The sequence below is a fragment of the Apiospora marii genome, assembly GCF_038362585.1.
Source record: "Apiospora marii strain CBS 49790 chromosome Unknown utg000005l_segment0_segment0, whole genome shotgun sequence".
Taxonomy (NCBI): domain Eukaryota; kingdom Fungi; phylum Ascomycota; class Sordariomycetes; order Amphisphaeriales; family Apiosporaceae; genus Apiospora; species Apiospora marii.
In genome coordinates this window covers 1,680,138-1,700,961 of record NW_027117377.1, presented here as the reverse complement: position 1 = coordinate 1,700,961, position 20,824 = coordinate 1,680,138, and the positions used below count along the sequence as shown (strand labels likewise).

At 53.3% G+C, this 20,824-nt stretch overlaps 5 protein-coding genes across 5 annotated transcripts; 2 read left to right on the top strand and 3 right to left on the bottom strand.

The window, feature by feature from the left end:
- Positions 1 to 2,688: 2,688 nt before the first annotated feature.
- Positions 2,689 to 6,144, top strand: PG985_008422 (DNA-directed RNA polymerase III subunit RPC2; the record flags this gene model as incomplete). Its single annotated transcript, XM_066828190.1, has 1 exon — positions 2,689 to 6,144. The coding sequence occupies one exon, from the start codon at positions 2,689 to 2,691 to the stop codon at positions 6,142 to 6,144; it is 3,456 nt and encodes a 1,151-aa protein (XP_066683102.1).
- An 850-nt stretch (positions 6,145 to 6,994) lies between these two features.
- Positions 6,995 to 8,422, bottom strand: PG985_008421 (DNA repair protein RAD57; the record flags this gene model as incomplete). The annotated part of the gene is made up of 1 exon (XM_066828189.1): positions 6,995 to 8,422. The coding sequence occupies one exon, from the start codon at positions 8,420 to 8,422 to the stop codon at positions 6,995 to 6,997; it is 1,428 nt and encodes a 475-aa protein (XP_066683101.1).
- Positions 8,423 to 10,048: 1,626 nt separating this feature from the next.
- Positions 10,049 to 11,563, top strand: PG985_008420 (uncharacterized protein; the record flags this gene model as incomplete). Its single annotated transcript, XM_066828188.1, has 2 exons — positions 10,049 to 10,275; positions 10,360 to 11,563. The coding sequence occupies 2 exons, from the start codon at positions 10,049 to 10,051 to the stop codon at positions 11,561 to 11,563; spliced, it is 1,431 nt and encodes a 476-aa protein (XP_066683100.1).
- Positions 11,564 to 12,160: 597 nt separating this feature from the next.
- PG985_008419 (choline/Carnitine O-acyltransferase) lies at positions 12,161 to 14,858 on the bottom strand (the record flags this gene model as incomplete). Its single annotated transcript, XM_066828187.1, has 3 exons — positions 12,161 to 12,297; positions 12,396 to 14,393; positions 14,456 to 14,858. The coding sequence occupies 3 exons, from the start codon at positions 14,856 to 14,858 to the stop codon at positions 12,161 to 12,163; spliced, it is 2,538 nt and encodes an 845-aa protein (XP_066683099.1).
- A 4,233-nt stretch (positions 14,859 to 19,091) lies between these two features.
- On the bottom strand, positions 19,092 to 20,045 carry PG985_008418 (uncharacterized protein; the record flags this gene model as incomplete). The annotated part of the gene is made up of 4 exons (XM_066828186.1): positions 19,092 to 19,289; positions 19,350 to 19,577; positions 19,649 to 19,696; positions 19,755 to 20,045. The coding sequence occupies 4 exons, from the start codon at positions 20,043 to 20,045 to the stop codon at positions 19,092 to 19,094; spliced, it is 765 nt and encodes a 254-aa protein (XP_066683098.1).
- Between the last annotated feature and the right edge of the window lie 779 nt (positions 20,046 to 20,824).

Genomic DNA, 20,824 nt, shown 5'->3' with positions numbered 1-20,824 from the left:
ATGCTGAATGCATTCTAGGCTTGCAGCGCATATATCATCAATGCACGTTGGAGGCGGGGCATCGCCGACGCAGAAAGAGAGCATGGGCATGGGGAGCAGGGAAGGAAAGCGTGTTGCGCAATCCGGCTCCAGCAAAATCGGGAATGGAACTCTGTCAAAATGCAAAACGACCGTACTACCCCTTGTGCTAGCCGCCCGACTACCTACTGGCCCGACTTCTTGCATGCTTTTTCCATCTTAGATTGGTAAGAAGACGTTCCCACGATCAACAAGCGTGCAGTGAGTCGAGACCCTGAATTGCTCCGTCCACGGTATCCGCTCCGCTCCCCGCCCCCTCTTTCCCTTGCCCTTGCCTCCTCATGCAGTGTGTCGAGATATGACGACTAGCTGCAGACCAAGTCTTTTGATTCTACACGGTTCTGGAATGTATATACACTTGGGCGTGTATTGCGTTTCTTTGGGGGAGATTTGTATGTGTGATATCCTGCATCGCATGCATTGCCAACTCAGACAAACGTCTACCCTACTATATCTATATGTATGACTCTGTTCCTCAACTATAACGAGGTACGGGTAAGCTGCCGGCACGGCTGGCGCATTAACATCATGCTTAATCAATGTGACGATGATGAAGCGAGATCTAGGAACCGTGTTCGGAGAAAATGGAGGTCTCCACGCCGACCGGTTCGCGAACAGGTGAGGACATATCCGTACATACATCTGTGATGATTAGGTGGGTATCTCGATCGAGCAGCCAGCATGGCACGGAGCCAAGCTGCCCATGGATCTCTAGTGCCGGGCATTTCAACGCTGAGGCCCCCATCCAAAGGGTGGGCAAACGTGCGTTTCCAACACCACAATTTTTTTGCACCTGCAGGAGACATTCTTAGAAATGGATCCAGCAGTGTGGCATGGAGACGGTGCTGCCTGCAGGCACGGAGGCGTTAGGGCTTCGACAGGATTGCTCGATTCGGCCTCGTACATACGATGGGGTTATCGTACATGCATGGTTGCCGGACCCCTATAGAGAACTTACTTGCGTAGTATGCAATCTGATAGTATACAGTTGGGTGTCTTGCGAAATATATTACGGAACGGGTCCCTCTCCAGCAATATCGAGCCAAAGTCCCTCTCGTGGGAGGAGCTGTGAGAGGTGGGTTCTCCCAAAAACTCGTGCAAGTTTCCACTCGTAAACTTGTTGCGACATGCTATGAAAATGGCATGATGTTTCCTGTCATTGAGACTAAGTAGCACCGTGTTGGTGGTTTTGGTATACAGACCGCTCTTACATGAGAGCCGGCTTTAGACATGACCAGTCATACGCCACCTACACCCAATCGCTCTACTTTTCATAGAGGCCCGAAGCGTCTCGTGGGAAGCTTCCTTTTGCAAAACAGCGCTGCCATACTATATTAGTTTAAGACCAGTGGGGTCCGGTAAAAGGTGATGCCTGATTATCTCTACGGTAGTGGGAATTATCGTGAAGGCAAGCTCATGCCCAGGAAAAGCGCACGAAAAGCGTGCCAGGATGCAGACTAGGCTGATGGACTTGTTAGATAGTTCCACCGCAACTCTTTGGAATCAGATCAATTCTATGCAGCCGCATTAACCGTTGGACCAACCAGCCGATATAGTTCAAGTGTAAGTGTTTCATGGGTACCCTTGACTACTATCAAGTGTATACGGAGACTATCTCTACCGATTCTGATCGGTATCACCGAGACCAACAACTCGAATATCAGTCAGAGTGCTAATGTACTTCTGGTTGAGTTCTTGAACTGATGACATACGTCTCTGCTCGCGGTAGGGAATGGAACCGCCAACTTTCAAGCAGGCGACATATTCAATGGTGCACGTATTGGGTTATATGAGATTCCATACAATGCGCTTCACACATACCGCCAGAATGAAGCCTGTTCGCCAAAGTCACGATGGGCATCTCAAATACCCTTGTGCTCACAACCTAGAGAGGCTCCGGAGCCACCCTAAAAACCTCTACGGGCTGGATTCTTGTGATTGGAAAGTGCCGCAGATTATCACCAACTTAACCAACTAATGCTTTTTGCACGCTTACCAGCGCTCGTAGTTGTTACATCAATGGCTTTTTCACCATGGCGAATGGTTCCCGGGTCCGACTATTTATTTGTACCTAGTTCCCGTCTCCAGTCACCAGCTAGCTATATACAATCGCCAGCTATATAGGTAGGTGGTTATTCTATTGCTAACCGGCATTTATTCCACTGTTCCTTAACTGCCCCATCGCCAGCTAGGTAGTTATCCTATTGCTTGCCGACGCTTATCCCATCGCCTGCTAACTGTGTATCCCGTATCATCCCATTCAGGAGTACTACTATAATAGGACCATTTATCTACTAAACGGTTCGGTGTTGTTGATTCACTTGTCATACCACAGAGGCCGAGGTTGCTTCCATCTGTAGATTTCTTATCGATGGCGCCTTTATCGCGTTGATCCGTGCGCAAGCTTGACGGCTGAGAGGGAAAGAGCTTATTTCTTGGAGGGGCAGCTGCGAAGTCAACCCCTGTACTAGGAAGGAGCCCCCACCTTTCAACGACAATGGCTAAGCTACTAATGGAGTCAGTCATCTTTACTTGCCTAGCTTCGAGATTTTTAATGCCGAAAAAAATCCAAGCAGGCAATCAGGAGTGATCACTTCACCAGCGCTCATGATGGACGACGGATTTGAGGCTCTTCTGGAGCCATTCTACAATGGCAAGAAGCTCACCGACCCCATCTCGACCGTTGATGACAAGATGCAGCTGTTGCCTGCATTCTTGAAGGTCAAAGGTCTGGTGAAGCAGCATATCGACTCATACAACTTCTTCGTCGACCACGAGATCAAGGAGATTCTCAAGGCCAACCGTACGGTCAGGAGTGACGCCAACTCATCGTTTTTCATCGAGTTTTTGGACATCCGCGTCACCAAGCCTGATCGTCCAGGCTACAACGAGGGCGGCCCCAAGCCCCGGAATGAGATCAGCCCCATGGAATGCCGCCTGCGAGACATGACCTATTCTGCCAAGGTCCTTGTCGATGTTGCTTTCTTCCGCGAGAAGAAACGGGTTATCCAGAGGAACCTGGAGCTGTGCCGGATCCCTGTCATGTTGCGAAGCAACAAATGCTATCTCTATGGCGCCAACAACGCCGAGATGGAGCGCTTGAACGAATGCCCGCTGGACCCAGGCGGCTACTTCATCGTGGGAGGCACAGAAAAGGTGATTCTCGTGCAAGAACAGCTCAGCAAGAACCGAGTCATCGTCGAGGCAGACGAGAAGAACAACATCATCCAGGCATCAGTCACGAGTTCTACCCATGAGCGTAAATCCAAGACTTACGTTATTCTCCGGAAAGACCGGCTTGTCCTGAACCACAACGTTCTCGTCGAGCCTGTCCCCATTATTATTATTCTCAAGGCCCTGGGAGGTTTGTCGGATTTTGAGATCATGCAACTGGTTGCTGGCTCCGATGGCAGGTTCCAGGACGATTTCGTTGTCAATTTCGAGGAGGCTTCCAAAGTGGGCGTGTTCACCCAACAACAAGCACTCGATTACATTGGAGCGCGGACGAAGATGGGAGGAAGGGGTAAGCCGGGAGCCGGAGCACCTCAAGCACGCAGAAGTCACGTGGAAGAAGGATTGGACGCCCTAGCGAACATTATTATTGCCCATATCCCGGTTGAGGGTCTGGACTTCTACCCGAAGGCCGTATATGTTGCGCTCATGACGCGGCGTGTGCTTATGGCATACTACAACCCCAAACTCGTGGACGACAGAGATTTCGTCGGAAACAAGCGTTTGGAGTTGGCAGGACAAATGCTTTCTCTCCTATTTGAGGATTTGTTCAAGAAGTACCTCACGGACCTGAAATTCGCCGCAGATAACGTCTTGAAGAAGAACAACCGGGCCAGTTACGATCCGTTGGGACCCATCATTGCAAATGGTCGACATATCAGCGAGGGCATGAACCGTGCGATTCAAACGGGCAACTGGAGCGTGAAGCGGTTCAAGATGGAAAGGGCTGGTGTCACGCACGTCTTGAGTCGTCTCAGTTATATCAGTGCCTTGGGAATGATGACGCGAATTAGCAGTCAGTTCGAAAAGACACGAAAAGTGTCTGGACCTCGAGCACTTCAACCTTCCCAATGGGGAATGCTGTGCACATCAGATACCCCTGAAGGAGAGGCTTGTGGTCTGGTCAAGAACTTGGCTCTCATGACGCATATCACGACCAACATCGAGGAGGAGCCGGTAAAGCGATGGGTGTTCACGCTTGACGCTAGCATCGAGCCGCTACGTTGTTTCTCTGGCGCCGAGATGCATGCTCCCGGTGCTTATGTCATCTACATAAACGGTACGCCTTTTGCCATGACTCGATTCCCTAAGCAGTTCGCAAACAAGTTCCGGACCATGCGCCGCCGAGGTTGGGTCTCGCCCTTCGTCAGCATCAACGTTAATAACAACCTTGCCGCTGTGCATATTGCCACCGACGAAGGTCGAATCTGTCGGCCTTACATTATTGTCAAAAATGGCAAGGCGAAGATTCAAGCAAGCCATCTGAGGCTCCTGCAAGCCGGCAAGGTTACGTTCGATGATTTCCTTACGCGAGGTATCGTCGAATATTTGGATGTGAACGAAGAGAACGACGCCCTGGTAGCCCTGTACGAGAAGGATATCACGAAAGCTCATACGCATGTGGAAATCGAGCCGTTCACCATTCTTGGAGCCGTGGCCGGTCTAATTCCCTTCCCACATCACAACCAATCCCCTAGAAACACCTACCAGTGTGCTATGGGTAAGCAAGCCATCGGAGCCATTGCTTATAACCAATTCAACCGTATCGACACACTACTATACACGCTTGTGTACCCTCAGCGCCCAATGGTTATCTCGAAAACCATTGAACTTATCCACTACGACAAGCTCCCAGCAGGTCACAACGCCACTGTTGTTGTCATGTCCTTCTCCGGTTACGATATCGAAGATGCCCTTGTCTTGAACAAGGCGTCGTGTGACCGGGGCTTCGGACGATGCCAAGTCTTCAGGAAATACAGCACCGAGCTGCAAAAGTACAACAACGGCAGCCGCGAAAGAATTGGCGACAGAGACCCATCCCAGGCTGCTGGGAAACACATTGCGCTCTCCAAGGACGGAGTAGCCGACGTTGGCTGGAGGGTAGAGTCGGGCAACGTCATGTTGAAGAAGGAGACACCCGTCGAGACGAATCCGGGTGTTGGAATGGAGAGGAGGAGCGACGAGTACAAGGAAAGCCCCGTTTCGTACAAACTCCACGACCCTGCCTATATCGATAAGGTTATGGTAACGCAGACTGATAAGGACACCCACTTGATCAAGATCCAGACAAGACAAACAAGACGCCCCGAGCTTGGCGATAAGTTCTCATCTCGTCACGGACAAAAAGGTGTTGTTGGTATTATTGTTGACCAGGAGGACATGCCATTTTCCGACAAGGGCTTGGTTCCTGACATCATCATGAACCCTCACGGTTTCCCGTCACGTATGACAGTCGGCAAGCTTCTCGAATGCCTCACGGGTAAGGCCTCCATTGTCCGGGGCCGCAAGGACTTTGGATACGGCGATGCCTTCCGTTCGCATCCGCTGGAAGAGATGAGCCGCAACTTGGTCGAGGCCGGTTTCTCGTGGGAGGGCAAGGACTACTTCACGTCAGGTATCACAGGCGAGCCGCTCCAGGCCTACATTTTCAACGGCCCCATCTACTACCAGCGTCTGAAGCATATGGTCCAGGATAAGATGCACTCGCGGTCCCGGGGTCCGCGCGCCATTTTGACGCGTCAGCCAACCGAGGGTCGTTCGCGTGACGGTGGTTTGCGTCTGGGAGAAATGGAGCGTGATTGTCTGATTGCATATGGCGCCTCACAGCTTCTTCTCGAGCGTCTGATGGTCTCGTCCGACGGCACCGACGTGGACATCTGCCAGAAGTGCGGCCTCTTCGGCTACCGCGGCTACTGCAGCACCTGCCGGACCAGTCGCGAGGTGGCCAAGATGACTATGCCGTACGCGGCCAAGCTGCTCATTCAGGAGCTCATCAGCATGAACGTGGGCGTGCGGCTGCAGCTCGAAGACGAATTCCCACATCCGATCAACTAGAAGTAGGAGCGTTGTTGGTGTTGCATCTCTAGGCGTTTTGGGCAGGATGGCCTGCGGGGCATAATGGCATGGCGTTTGTCTTTACGGTGTGTAGATTATACTCAAGTTGTGACAATTACGACAGATTACGCAACTAAACGTATTGATCTATGTAAGGCAATGTTTCTGTTTATTAGCACAATGTGACAGTAGTGCCAACGGAAGTAGACGTATTCCCTTGAATAGCGAAAGCGTTACTCCCACCAGATTATGTACGATGTACTGTTTACACTAGGGATCACTTCGTGCTATTGGCATAATGCTTATTCCATTGGCATGATATCCGATTGGATAGACTGGCCTGTCAGTCATTCACAGGCAGCAAGTATTAATAACATAGTTTGAGCGTGGCGATTGCTGGCATAATTTTGATGAAGTGACATATGGCGGCGAACTAGACGTTTGTATCTACTAAGCCAATGCCACAACCCGCAAATCACAGAGCCGTGAGAATGGGAAGAAGTACCGCTCGAAAAGAACCCGATTGGTCGTTTTGTGGCTTTTGTGCGCATGTTATGACTGTTTTCCGAGCATCTTGCGGGTACGGTACACGGTCCCTTGGATACATTAGAGATGTCACCAGCTATAAGGTACAAACAGTACCTAGTCAAAACACGATGATGAACATGTGAGAACTAGTTATCGGTTGAAGGCTCAAGAAGACCGACCTGTCTCAACGTAAATACGGCGGCTAGCAGAGACATCTTATCCAGTATTTAAAAGTACACATACATTAGGCTAAGGGACTCAAATCCGGCACAATTGGTTTATTCGGAGAGACTGCTCACGTGGTCTCATTATTTATAGCCATCTATTCCTTCTTCTTATCCCTGTCAACACTCTTAAGCCCGCCCATACTAACCTCGAACTCGACCGCCCCCTCGAGCCCCTGGCCGGTGCCGGGCACGTGCGGCGCGAAGACGACCTTCATCCAGCGACGCCAGTTGCGCAGCACGACGCCGCCCGTCTCCTCGTCCTCGACGACGTCCTTGCGGCCGTAGACGGGCCGCTTGAAGAGGGCGACGCGGGCGGCGACCTGGGTGGACCAGACGAGGCCCAGCGTCGGCGTCTTGAAGTGGTTCGGGTCCGCGTAGGGGTCGTCGCCCCAGCCCGTCACCCAGCGGTTCTGGTGGTCCAACAGCAGCGACGCGGGCGCGGGCGGGTCCTCGGGCGGCGGCTCCGGCATGCTCGACCGCACGCCCACCATGTCGACCAGGCTGCTCGTGGGCTCGGCGCCCGGCGGCGGCTGCCAGGGTCCGCGCGAGCGCGAGGCGAGCGGGCTGTCCTGGGGCATCTGGGCGTGGGCGGCGGATGGGCCGGCAGCGGCAGCAGCAGCAGCAGCAAGGGGTGGAGATCTGGGGGTTGCCGCGCTATTCTTAATAGCAAAGACCCCGTTGTTGCTGCCACTGTGGGAGGATGGGATGCGGTCCATGACCTGGTTGGCGACGACGACGGCGAGATTGTGGCGGCGCGCCAGGTCGTGCAGGAGCTGGCCCATGCGGATGAGGTCGGCGGATCGCGCGGCCATATTAGAGCCGAGGCTGCCGCCGCGCTCGTACTCGGCGCGGTAGTTGGCGGCGACCGAGTCCAAGACGATTAGGCCGACATTGTGTCGCTCCACCTGGACGGGGACCTGGTACTGCAAGATATGCTCCTGCGATTCGAGATCCGGGGTGGCGGTGCTCATGATGCGATCTAAAGTGGGCTTCTTGTCCAAGTCTTTGAAGAAGGGGTTACTGTTGAGCATCTGCGCAAGACGTTTTGTGGAAAGTGGTGCCTCGGTAGATATGTAAAGGGCGGGCCGGCCCAACCCATGAGGCGGTGGAAGCTGGACGGCGAGAAGCATCGTCAGCAAGAACTGCGTCTTCCCGGCCCCGCTCTCGCCCACGATTTCCGTGACATAGCCGGTCGGGACGCCTCCGCCCAGAGCTTGGTCGAGAGATTCATCGAGGGTGCTGATGGTGCTCCAGCGCTGAGCGAGGTCGGAAGCGGTCTGCTTCAGCGCACTGGGTTGATGGGGCTGCTTCTCCGAGACGCCCAGCTCGACATGGAGGGCTTCCAAGACGGCATTGCACAGCCTCTTGAGATCCAGCAGTGGGAGTTTGGTGCGCTTGCCCAAGTCTGCAATATCGAGGGTGAGCAACTCGGCAGTGGTCACCCGGTTATTTTCCAGCGCGGGCAACAGACCGGCATACTGGGCTGTCGGAAATCCCGGCAGGACGCGCAACAGATCTGTCATGGAGGCATCGGCTTGCCTAGCCTTGCGGCCTTTTGTTTTGATATTGGGTCCCTGCTTGGGGGGTAGACTTGTAAAAGGAGGGATCAATCACGGTTCGGGTACCGGGGCTGGGGTTCACAGGAAGTGACTTGTGGCAGAGCTAGAACAAACCTTCTTTCCTCCAATTGCAACTGATGTGTCTTTCCTCTCCCAGCTCTAGTGGCGCGAGTGCCTGAAAATAGAAAGTACATTGGGGTTTTAGCGGGGTATCGAGACTTGTACCACCAACTGGCTGTTGCTGTTGATGTTGCTGTTCAGCCGGTCTCCACTATATCCTGTCGTCCCTCTGCTACTGGTGACTGGACATCAAATGTCTTGCTTCAGCGCGGAATCCTCCCCGCCAGATATCTCGTCTCGTACGGTTTCTACTTCCACCATGCTTAGTCCCGATTCCACTCACACCCGCGGTCAACCATATTCGTATCCTTGATTGGAACCCTCGATATCGAGTTGATGGTCCTCGTCCAAGCCTTTTCTTTTCCTATTGCATTCGCAGTGTTGCTAGTTTTCCACGGGTATATTCTCGTATTTCACTTCAACTCTCGTGATGTGCATGGCTAGGTAGGATAAAATGAATATTGGGTTTTATCCGTACGAGCTGATAGTAGCTGAGATTTCACGAAGCAAGGCGGTTTTGCGGCGTTCTCGCTTTCCGGGGTCCATACCAGCTCTAGGCCGTCCACCCACAGAGGCTTCCCGCCGACCCCGAAAACCCTGAATATGTGGCTGTCTTTCAAATCAATATATGCAGGGCGGTTACCTAGTTTACAGGCCGCTTCGCTTCCGTGGCAGCCTCGCTCTAGCAAGGTCGCTGCTATAGTCTCGTGATGTGCTGCGCACAACGCTACTCTGCCAAGCAGCTATGCAGGCAGATGTATGTTGCATAAGGCGACCCATCCGCATTTGCCAACATTCAGAGACAGCATTCATTTTCTGCAGCATGACTCAAGCCGTCGGTCAGGCAAGGGGGAATAGTTGAAGAGTCAAAAGCTGGTCCAGCCAAGACACAGAAAAGCAAACGCCGTCACTCGTGTGGCTGGCCTTAGCGGACCAGTTCCGCTCTAGCTTCTTCAGCTGGCTGCACCATGTGCGACCTAATGCCAGGTCTTACTGCTCGCAACTGACAGTCTATCCCCCTTTCAGCCGCGACGTGCTGCGAGTCCGGAAATGAATCCATTCCGAGGCTGAACGAAACGGGCCACCCGTCCCCATCCCCTCAAGCTTAACTGGACGAGCTTGCCAAGCCCAAAGTGCGCCTTGCCGCCTTTTGCTGCTGTCTAGAAGATCAACAAGATGGATCAACGGAAGAGACAAGGGACCGACCGACCAACATGGGACCGGCATGGCAACGGCTGAGGGGAGGCCTATAGGCATCTGTCTAATAAGAAAGAGGTAGGGCTCCTCCCCCTCATGCCCAACCTTGTTGGGACTTCTTTGGCCTTTGCATCTTTGGGACTTGCCGTCCGCTTGGAACTTACTCCAGTGCTCCTTTGCCCCCTTGTGATTATATTAGATTGATATTCGAGGTCCAGTTGGACGTGGCTATAGGATCATCATCAATATTCGACAGAAGGAGTTGTACCGGCCATGGCGAGACTTCTGATCTACACTGTCCTAGGGGCAGTCGTAGAGGCCATCGCCGTTGAGCGGATGGTAGCGGCACCCACAGATATCTCGTTACCATCGGCGACTTTCAGCTTTGCCCAGATCACGGCACCGCCTAGCCTTGAGCTATTAGCGAAGAGACAGGAGGCCATGACGGTGCTTGAGGCACCCGACAATACTTGCGGTTTCGTTGGCGGGCAAATAGGTATGTTCACACTATTCCATCCTTCCAACTCTTTCCCGTATAAGTCCTCTGCCAGACTCTAGTATCCACTGACACCCATCCCAGACAGCGCTTATAGCTGCGTGGACACGGACGTAAAGTGCGCAGTCGTGACCTATTCCAACCTTGTTGGCGCTGTCGGCTGCTGCAAAGGCGATGAGTGCGCCGTTCGGGCCACCTGTGTAGACTACGCAGAGTTGTCCTCGAGCTGTCGTCGTGGCTCGTGCCAGACTACGCCCTACAATCTCTACTGGTCAGTTACTCCCTCTCGATACCTCGATACCAAAGATGAGTCAAACCTGACGCCCTGTCGCAGCACAAGCAGCGCGTCGTACTGCGGGACGATCTCGTACCCTAATGGCATCCGCGACTATTTCTGCCAATTCACCTCCAACACGACCGTGGGGCGGGCGTACACTACGTACTTTGGCGAGATGGACGACCGCAGCTACACCCGCCGGGTCCTGGCCGTCAGCACAAGCTCCAACCCCCTGAAGACTTCCGATGTTAATATAGGCGCCACCCAGGTCCCCACCACCGTCACCGCCAGCCCGACGCCAGGCCACGATAACAACAACAGCAAGGGCGGCTCCTCGATCCCCGTCGGCGCCATCGTCGGCGGCGTCGTGGGCGGCGTGGCCGTCCTCGCCATCGTGGCGCTCGCCCTCTTCTTTATCGTCCGCCACCACAACAAGAAGAAGCGGCAGCACCAGGCCATCGCCGCGGCCACCGGCGGCTACCCGCAAATGGCGCAGCAGCCGGGCGGCGGTCCCAATAATGGACCTACTGCACCCCCCGCCGCAGCGGCCGGCGCTCACCAATCCGTATATAACCCAGCCTACGGCCAACAACAACAGCAACAGCAACAATACCCATCCCCCACCCAATCCCCGCCCCCGCAGCAACCCTTCAACCCGCAACAACAACAAGCACCCCCCTACACCTACACCGCGGGAGGCGGCGACATGAAGCCCCAAGCCTACGCCCACGTCCAGCCGCCGAGCCCCGCGGCCTCGCCGGGCATCACCGACCCGCACAACCGCCAGAGCTACAACAACAACCACCCCGCCTCGCCGACCATGACCGACGTCTCGTCCATCCAGCCGCACCACACCGGCAGCACCATGGGCGGCGGCGGCGGCGGCGGGTACGGGTATGGCAACAACGGCAGCGGCCCGAATGTGCCGATGACGGTCCACGAGGCCGGCGGCGATGCTGTGGGGACTCACGGACCGCACTCGAATCACCACGGGCAGTTCCACGAGTTGCACTAGTGTTGGGGTGGGTGGGAACAGAGACTCGGGTGTTGGGATTGGCAAGCAAGCGTAGCAATTGGTCGTCCGGGGTGTTTTTTCCGTTTGAATAAGGGTTTTTTCTCTTATATGGGCTCAGAACATTTAGGGGGAAGGATTAGTTAGTCGGGTGAAACGGATTCGTTGATTTCTAGACGACATTCCAGATGACACCCCCTTTCGAGGACATGTTCATAATCAGTCACACGGCGCATCACCGTATCTATAGATTTCCTGATACATGTCGTGCTTCGATGGCATCCAGGCTATGGTAATGTCTTTTTCAAATCATTTATTACTCACGAAACCATGAGATCCGCGACGAGGCGTAACGTGACATGCACAAGTTGGAGTGGCGCAACTAGACGGGAAACATGGGAATTTGAACAGACAACAGGGAATCACTAAAGCCTAACAACGCTCGCTGCTGCCTATCCCAGGATAAATAACATGAAAATATACGACCACCATTTCCGCCTTGGTATAGAGGCCGCACGCGACTTCAGTCTCATCATAATTCCCGCCAAGAGGTTGAGATTGCAATAACCGACTGCCCCCTTTCCCATCTTCCTGCGCCGATCAGTACTCTACCAACCGCAACTTCTTGCCAACGTCCCTACGCCGCGCCTTTTCGGACGCTTTCTGTTCGCCGCCGTCCAAGGCCTCGCCGCGCGCCTTGAGGGCTTGCAGGAGCATACCGGCGTCAAAGAAGCCGTCTAGAAAGCAAATGTTCAGTACATATTCATTCGACTCGACAGATAAACAATCACGATCACGGAAAGATGGCACAGAAAGAAGGAAAAACGGTACTTACATCCACCCAGCTCGTCGTCCTCGCTGCTCGGAGCCATGCTATCCTCGGTAGGCGACCGCGTGCCGCCCATCGTAGCCTCCCTCCGGATAACTTCGTGTCCCGTGATGAGCCGCCCCCGGGCCCTGAATCCCTTGACACCCTTGGCGGGCTTCGTCGGGTCGATCTCGCGGGCGCGCGTCTGCTTGGACGAGGTGGCGCGGCGGTTGGTGATGCGCAGGATGCGGCGGATCTCGAGCAAATAGCTCTCGAACGTATCGATGAAGCGCTTGGTCTGGCGGTGCTTGCTCGACACGCAGATGGAGAGCACGTCGTCCTTGATGATGTAGCCGATGCCGAAGCCGTCGCCCGAGGTGGGACCGAAGCCGAAGTGGCGCAGCGAGGGGTTGCCGCAGTTGGACGTCGAGAGGATCGTGTTGTTCAGCTTGTCCCAGCCGGGGTCGGAGAAAATGGAGGGTACTGGATGATCCCGTGAGCGCGAGCTGCCAGTGCTGTCACCTCTTTCCCGGGTCCTGATCTCACCATCCTGTGATATGATAGAATCTTTCCCTGGGCTTCCCACTGGGGAGCTCATGTCCACCTCCGACTCATAGTCCGAGGGGCTCGTATACCCCGTGCTCAGGGGAGGATGCTGCTCGTCTACATACTTCTGCCACACGCAGAACAGCGCATATAGATGACGATCGCAGCCCTCCGCCTTGGCACATTCCCTAGTACTGGCGACATGCCTCTCACAGGCCTTGCGCAGTGCGTCTACCTTCTGTTCAGGGGGGTTGTCTCCCCAGAAAGTCTGGACAAAGTCGACCGACTCTTCCGACACGGATCGGATAGCCTCGGTTCGACCATGCAGGAAGACCTTGGTCATGGCGGGCTCGTAGGTACACTCGATACGGCCGTAGAGACCATAATAAGCAGCCTGGAAGGCCATCTGGATGAAAGCGTCAGGCGAGAAACCCATCGAAGTGATGAAGTTCTTGCCATAGCCGCTGAAATCCAAGCAAGCGAATTCATTCTGTCCGATCAGATCAGCCAACCTTGTTTCCGCAAAGCGAACGGCTATGCTCAATTCTGGCACCATGTCCCATTCGAGTTTATGCGGAGTGGTATTAACGTCTCCAAAACTGTCAGGGTCGCGCTTCCAAGGGTCGGGGCTCGTCGTCTTCCACAGACTGGGTGCTCCGCCATTGATAGTCCTTGCAAACCTGAGGATTGTGTCGGTATACACATCACTGGCGAACCTGAGCACCGTGTGGCCATCCACACCCGTATGCTCGAAATTAATTCCCGCACTGCCGTTCTTGCAGACAATAATCTGCAACTTGTCGTACCAACGGTTGATGCAGGTGCCGACCTGGATCCCCCGCTCCACTTCGTTCGTACCACAAAGCATGTTCTGGCAGAGCTTCGCGGCTGTGTCTGGTTCCGTGTAGTCAAGACACAGAATGAAAAGGGCCGAGTCCACAATGCCAAGCGAATCTGCGTTGTTCGACCCTTCCTCCTTCAGCAACACGTCCCTCAGCCCCGACCAGGTTTTCCTGTTTTCGGTACTGAGGATGCCCAAGGCGCCCTTAGCTGCCTCTTGGATGGGCGTTTGTGCGGCATCATCTATGATGGTCTGGAGGTTGATAGAAAGGTCCTTCTCGCCCATGATCAGATCCGAGTTGTCGTCGAAAACATCAAACCAGTAGAATTGACCATGGCACAATACCACAATGTGCCTCGAGTCGGGATCTTGTTCGATCTGGCATCCATTGGTGGTTGGCACCCGAGCAGTTCCGAATAACCGAGAGTACTGGTACATATCCAGGGGTTTTCCCTTCACCGTGTCAGGAGGGAGTTCCTCCCGACGAACGGCGCGGACGAACTCGAGGGAGGATACCACCAAAGAGGCGGCACGAGTGACTTGATTGTTCCTTGCCGGAGTTGGGTCATCCTCGAGCAGGAAAAAGGGGTTGAGGTTGAGCACGACCGGATTGTCAAAGTTCAAGTACGAGTCGTACCCTGTATAAGAGTTTAGTTTCTGGATCTCGGCGAGCACACACTTGAATTATTTGGAGGCTCACAGAATTGTTCGATATAACTCGATTTCCCCACTGCATACTGCTGAAGCTTCTCCTGAAGTTCCGGCCCATCTATCTTCAGAAACTCCTGAACGGCCTGCCTCGTCTCGGCATGCTCTCTGGGGCCTTGCAGCGGCTTGAGGGCGGTAAGGTACTTCTGAGCAGTGTGCTCCAAGCTGGGAATGGGGAGTTTAGGTAAGTCATCCTGGGCGGCAAATGTTATGCCTTTGCTCTGAGGCATATCGCTTGGACTGGGACGAGGCGTCGTCTGAGTCGATTGCTCATGTGCTTCGGAAGATATCCTTGGCAGGTCTGGGACTGAGCGCGGTACAGATGCAGAGCCGCCGCCAGCTAGGGTTTCGCCCAAAGACTTGGGCATAGAAAATATACGGACTTGAGTAGGCATCGTATCAGTCGGCGTTATTGACTTAGGCATACAAGGGGGAAACAGAGGTGCTTATATTCAAGCCGCGGAGGGCTGTTCGGTAAAAGTAATGGCAATCTTGAAGACAATAAGATGGCATCCCACTAGAGTTGTGCCAACTGTGGCCTCGGCATAGGTGAGAGGGTACGCGTATGTATAGGTGTGTAAGTGCGTATAGGTGCGAAGCCGCTTGGCCGGGTAGAGGAATGGGATGGGGCTGAAGGTCCGAGGGCGAGGGGAGATAGGCTATACAGATATAGATATACAAGGGCAGAGAGAGTGGGAGGAAGAGTGGGCCTTGTGCCTGGAGAACCTGGAGAAGTCTCGGCTTGTTAAGAACGCATGAGAAGCGTCGATGCAGAAAGCATGTGCATTTGGGGGTCTCGTCCCAATAGAGGGACGGTCGTCACTTGGCAAGGAAAGGTTGCGAGGGCAGGACATGATTGGCTCCGAGTCAGTGGACTGGGGCCCGATGTCATCCGCAGACCCGACGACACATATTATGGATGCATCGCCCAAGCAGGCCGACCGATCTGCCGGGACTGAAACTGGAACTGGGTAAAGGCAAAGAGCCCAGGAGAGAGATATGTTGGTGTAGAAAGTATACTTGGGTAACGCACCTCGAGTTGTTTCAGGGCCAATCCAGTCAATCTTCCTTCTCGTCAAATCGCAAGAAGTTGCTCGCTAACAACACACATACACTCACGCATGCACGTTTGAAACCGGACCTGTACTGTTTGTTGGGCCAGGATCACGCAAGCAGGCAGCTCGGAACTCAAAAGACAGGAGTTTATGGGAGAGATCGAGTGCACGAAATAGCCTGCCTGGTACTTCTTCACCTGAGGAGAAATTAGTGATTTCATTTTGCAGCGACAAGAGAAGAGGACTTGTCTATGGCCATGGAATGACGCATCAGGAAGCATGTGGTCTCGAAGAGTGTAAGACTGGGCAGTGTCATAGGTACCCGGCGACAAGGGGGATCAAGTTGGGGGATCTGATATGCGGGTGGTGGGTGATGAGGGGGACCCACCTGGCTTGGCCTGTATGTATGTATGTACGTGCAGGTGCACAGTAGAATATAACCTAGTCACAAATCACACCCCACGGGGCAGAGAGTATGTAAATCGGTCGTTTTGTTTGCAGCGAGTAACGGGCGATAGTGAGGATGTTCCTTGTGGTGGGTGGGTGAGATCCGCGGCTTGGTGGCAGGCAGTTTTGGGCAGTTCGGGCCAGTGGATGAGCTCTGGTTGGATGTCGGGGCAAAGGGTTTCGTCTGGAGCTGGCCAGGCGCCTGTGCCAACTGATCCACCAAAAAGAGCCACGCCTGGTTCGGACTCCGGAGAGCGAGAGTGGAAGGGAGGGTCTCTCGATCTGGTGGGTTTATTAGATTGATGGCTGTTAGTAGAGAAACTTAGGACGAACTAGAAGAAATCACACGCCCAAAAAGAGGCGTTGCTCAGTGCTCACAGATCTTCGTCGAGCGAGGTGAGCCTCTTCTTCTGTGACCGGTCGAATTTGAGCGAAACAAAGAGAGTTTTCCCGGACGTACCTGCTGACAGAAGTAAGCAGACAGTTGATTCCCTTTATGTAGGCCCAGGTAGGCAGGCAGTACGCATGTATGTACTGCTTGACGTACGCTGCTAGATAACCTTACTTGCCTCGACGTAGCAGCAGCAGCAGCAGGGTAGGTAGCAGTGGAAAGAAGGGCGAGGTGGGGCCGGATGACCGGGTGTCGGGGTGACCATCATTGATGGAGATGTCTGCATAATTGGGGTCTCTGGTCGTCGCCAAGCCCAGAGCCAACATCATGGCAATTGCGGGGTGCTTCCAACTACATGCAACGTGGTTCTCACTATCGGCTTATTAAGGATATATCGGTAGGCATCGTGTTTATCGATCAAGCATTGTTACATTGCATCTTCACTTGGGCGTTTTGGTCGCAGACGTCAAGTAAAAGGCGGAGGCGGAGATGTCCTGGATAAGAAGCCTGTGAACTAACTCCTTCATATCTTTCCTATCCGTATCCCCTTGAACATGCGGAACCCGATGCTGGATGTCGATTGCACCATCTCATGTATCTGTACATATTCTAGTTGGAAAGCTGGACCCAAATCAGATCGACGTTTGAACTAGCTCGGACTCGGCACCAGAAACGGGGAGGATAAGACGGCCAACCTTCCCCATGACAGTGGAAGAAGCGCGGGCAGATTTGCATTATGACGATTTCGGTCAACTCCCCGAGAGGTCGCCCAGGCGCCCAGTATCACGTGTCGCTTGGCGGAAGGACTTTGTCTGCCACTCACGCCGGAACCGAATGGAACTCTGAATCTCGAGGCACGGCGATAGGCTTATACCCAGCCTAGAAGAAAAGCACGACACCGACATACGTGGAGAACGATTGTAGTATATGCACCAAGTCGCGGGACTTTCGACGATCTCGCTTGATGGCCGGAGAGATCTCGAAAATGTAGCATGCCTACCTAAAGGATCAGCATAGGAACGCCGGCAACGGAATGACGACGGCTCACCTCATTGCCGCCCCAGGTTAATTTTGAAGAGTACTATCTACCGACCTAGATATTCGTGCAAGCAGAACAGACTCGGATTCCGCTACAAGCGTCCCGAGCACCCTGGATATAGACATATATCCGATCCACGGAGGCACACCAATTTGGGGTATCCGACTCCAGCTCAGCCAAGCATGTGTTTCGTATCCTCTTCCACTCAAATTATAGGACTTGTCTACTCTTCGCTCAATAAAGACGATATGTATAAAGCGAGACAAATGTTGACAAGAAGATGAGAGACCTCGTTGCCATGATATTGGTGGGACGCAGATCAGGCCTGCTACTCCCGAGCAGTATCTCCATACGATGCTCGTTCCTATGAGGGGATCAATACACATGAAACCCGAAATAGCCCGTTCGAGAGATGACATGTCTGTATTTATTATACGCTGGTGTCAGTCTGCCTCAGAAAGGCGCGTGAGAAAAACAGTACATACATTGCCGCTTTCTTGCTATTGGCACTTACTATGCTTGCTCCTGAAAATGGGGGAAGCCATGAAACTCCGTACTGGTTCATGACTGTCATCTCGACTTCATACCCTATAGATAGGAAGCGTGTAACGACAGGCACTGCATGGACTACACAGAGACAAGAAAATTGCTCGAATTGTCGATTTTGACGACATGGCAGTCCACTGCCCCCCTACTACCTCTATAAATAACGAGCGCAACCAACCCTCAGCATTAGCTAATATGCTCCAACATGGGAGGCAAGCTGGCTGGCGGACTGTGCTTGACTTCGAAGGATCTTGATACTGATAACAAGAGCCAGATATCTAAATCAATCAACCCAACGTCTGGGAAGCAAGAATCCACCACCAGCAAGGAAAGTCCGCATAAATGCAACAAAATATGGCATGCTATCATCATGGACAGGCAAAAACCTCCCATGGTCAAGGGGAAGCAAACACACAGACCCCCCTCACGTTGAGATGCAGGGCTGTCTACCAAATCCATTACAAAAAAAACATATTCATCACCAACCTAGATCTCGCTTGATAAACCCACGTCTACCAGGTTCGGATGCGTTCTGGTTAGAGGGACCAGGCCATGGATCATATAACAATGATGCTGAGCGAATGAGGATTTGGTGTTGTCTACCTAATTATGTCTGTCATTCCCTCACCCATCTCACTCCTTACGCCTGCTAGCAAGTCATACGTACACGCACAGAAAATCCCAAAATGAGAGATCCCTCTCTCCAACTTGCAGCTTTCCCTATGCAGAGTCGCCGGGGACAAAAAGGACATCAAAACATCTCGGCCAAGTCTAGTCGAACAAGTCAATCTCTCGATCAGAATACCAGGTGCCGCCGCCATATTCGTGCACGCTTTGCTCTCACACAATTACCCGTGCTCGTTCAGCTCGCTCTTCACATTTCCCATTTCGCGTAACACTGGTAACAAACTTGGCCAAGTCGGCAGAGTCAGATTTGCTATAACTCATGAGGATCCTGTCGTAGGGAAAATCGTCTATTTCGCATCAAAGGCGAAAAGTGGAAAACCATATCTGCCCTCCAGTTTGCCAACCATCGAGTCAACCCTTCGCAATGCCTGCAATTACCAGTTTACTCCAGGAAAAATCAAGACGCAAGGTGGACGTAGAAAGCGGACGTGATCGGGTATCGTGAAGAAGAATCGTGTCTCTCTTAGCAGCAGCCGCCGCTGGACGACGAAGAGACGCTGTGGCCGGGACCAACCTGGACGCCGGGCTTGGTGTTGGTCGTGGCTTGGGTACCCATGCGCTCCTTGATCTGGCGGGCCATGGTCAAGAAAGCCTGCTCGACGTTGGAGGCGTTCTTGGCCGAGGTCTCGAGGAAGGGGATGCCCAGGCTGTCGGCGAACTCCTATAAAAATATGTCAGTAACGTGCGACTTAACTTGCTAGACGTAGAGGTTTTGCCCTACCTTAGCGACGGTGTACTCGACAACCTTCTTGTCGGACATATCGCTCTTGTTGCCGACGAGAAGCTTGTTGACACCCTCGGTAGCATAGCGGTCGATCTCCTGCAGCCACTGCTTGACGTTGTTGAATGAGTCCATATCGGTCACATCGTAGACAACGCAGATACCGTGGGCGCCACGGTAGTAAGAGGAGGTGATGGTTCGGAAACGCTCCTGGCCGGCGGTGTCCCACTGCAATGTCACATGTCAGTACGAGGGATCTCGTTGGAAACGACAGAGCGCATCGGCGCAGTGGCACTTACAATCTGGAGCTTCACGGTCTTGCCATCGAGCTCGATGGTGCGGATTTTCTATAATGTTGTCAGTTTGACACGGGCCAACAGGTAGGCAATAAACAAGGCTCCTTACGAAATCGACACCAATGGTGGAGATGTAAGACTCGGTGTAAGTGTCATCCGCGAATCGCAGCAGCAAGCAGGACTTGCCGACACCAGAGTCACCAATCAGCAACAGCTTGAAAAGGTAGTCGTATCTGTAGACATCGGCATCCAGGTCAGCATCATGCTTCTGATTGTTGGTGCGGAAAACCGGCTTCTCGTCCAGGCGGTTCTTGGCATCACCAACCCAAACCGCATCTGTAAAGATGGGAGGGTCTACCAAGACCTCAACCCGGAGATCGTCATCGCTCTGATCAGCCATGGTGAAGGGATGCGGTGTTGTCGTGTGGTAGTGGTGGAAAATGACGGTGATGCGGGTTGTGGCAAGTTGAGTTGGTTGTGTTTTGCAACCGCCTAGAAATAGGTGTCGATCGAGAAACACACAAGAGTGAGGCTCGAGTGACCACCAGATGCTTTAGGCAGCGCATCTTCTATTGAATTCCGGAATGGAGGGGCGCGCAGCGTCGAACGAGGGGTCAAGAAGAAGAAGGTAACTCTGTACGCGGTCAGTGCTTGCTCTCTCGACGGCCGCCGACGAGGGAGTCGGCGATGTAGCCAGCATCTGGCAGATGCTGGCAGCAGGTGCTGGAGGACAGAAGAAGACATACTACTCAGGATTCATCTTGGCGGGTGACGATGCGGATGCAGAGGATGCAGATATTAGATGCGGATGGCAAGTTTGGTGTTGAAGTTGGAACGGAGGATGATAAGCCAACGAAACACGGAAAGGAAGGCGGTAGCGGCAAGTCAAAGGGGGTCCCGGTTGCTGTGGAACTTTACGTTAATGAGTTTACGGGGGGTCGACAAGGCACAACAGCTTTTGAATGGGCCTTTCGAGGGGTTCAAATACGACGGCACAGGCTGGCTGGCTAACTTTTAAATGATGCTGGATGGCTCTTTATCTTCAATGATGTAACTTTTGTATAAACCAGAGGAGGATGGAGATAAGATGAGGTAGGTTAAGAAAGAGAAGGAAGCAAGAGAGAGCATGCGCCTGACTTTCAATCAAGTCAGCAGCATGAGTCCAGTGGTAGGCAAGTA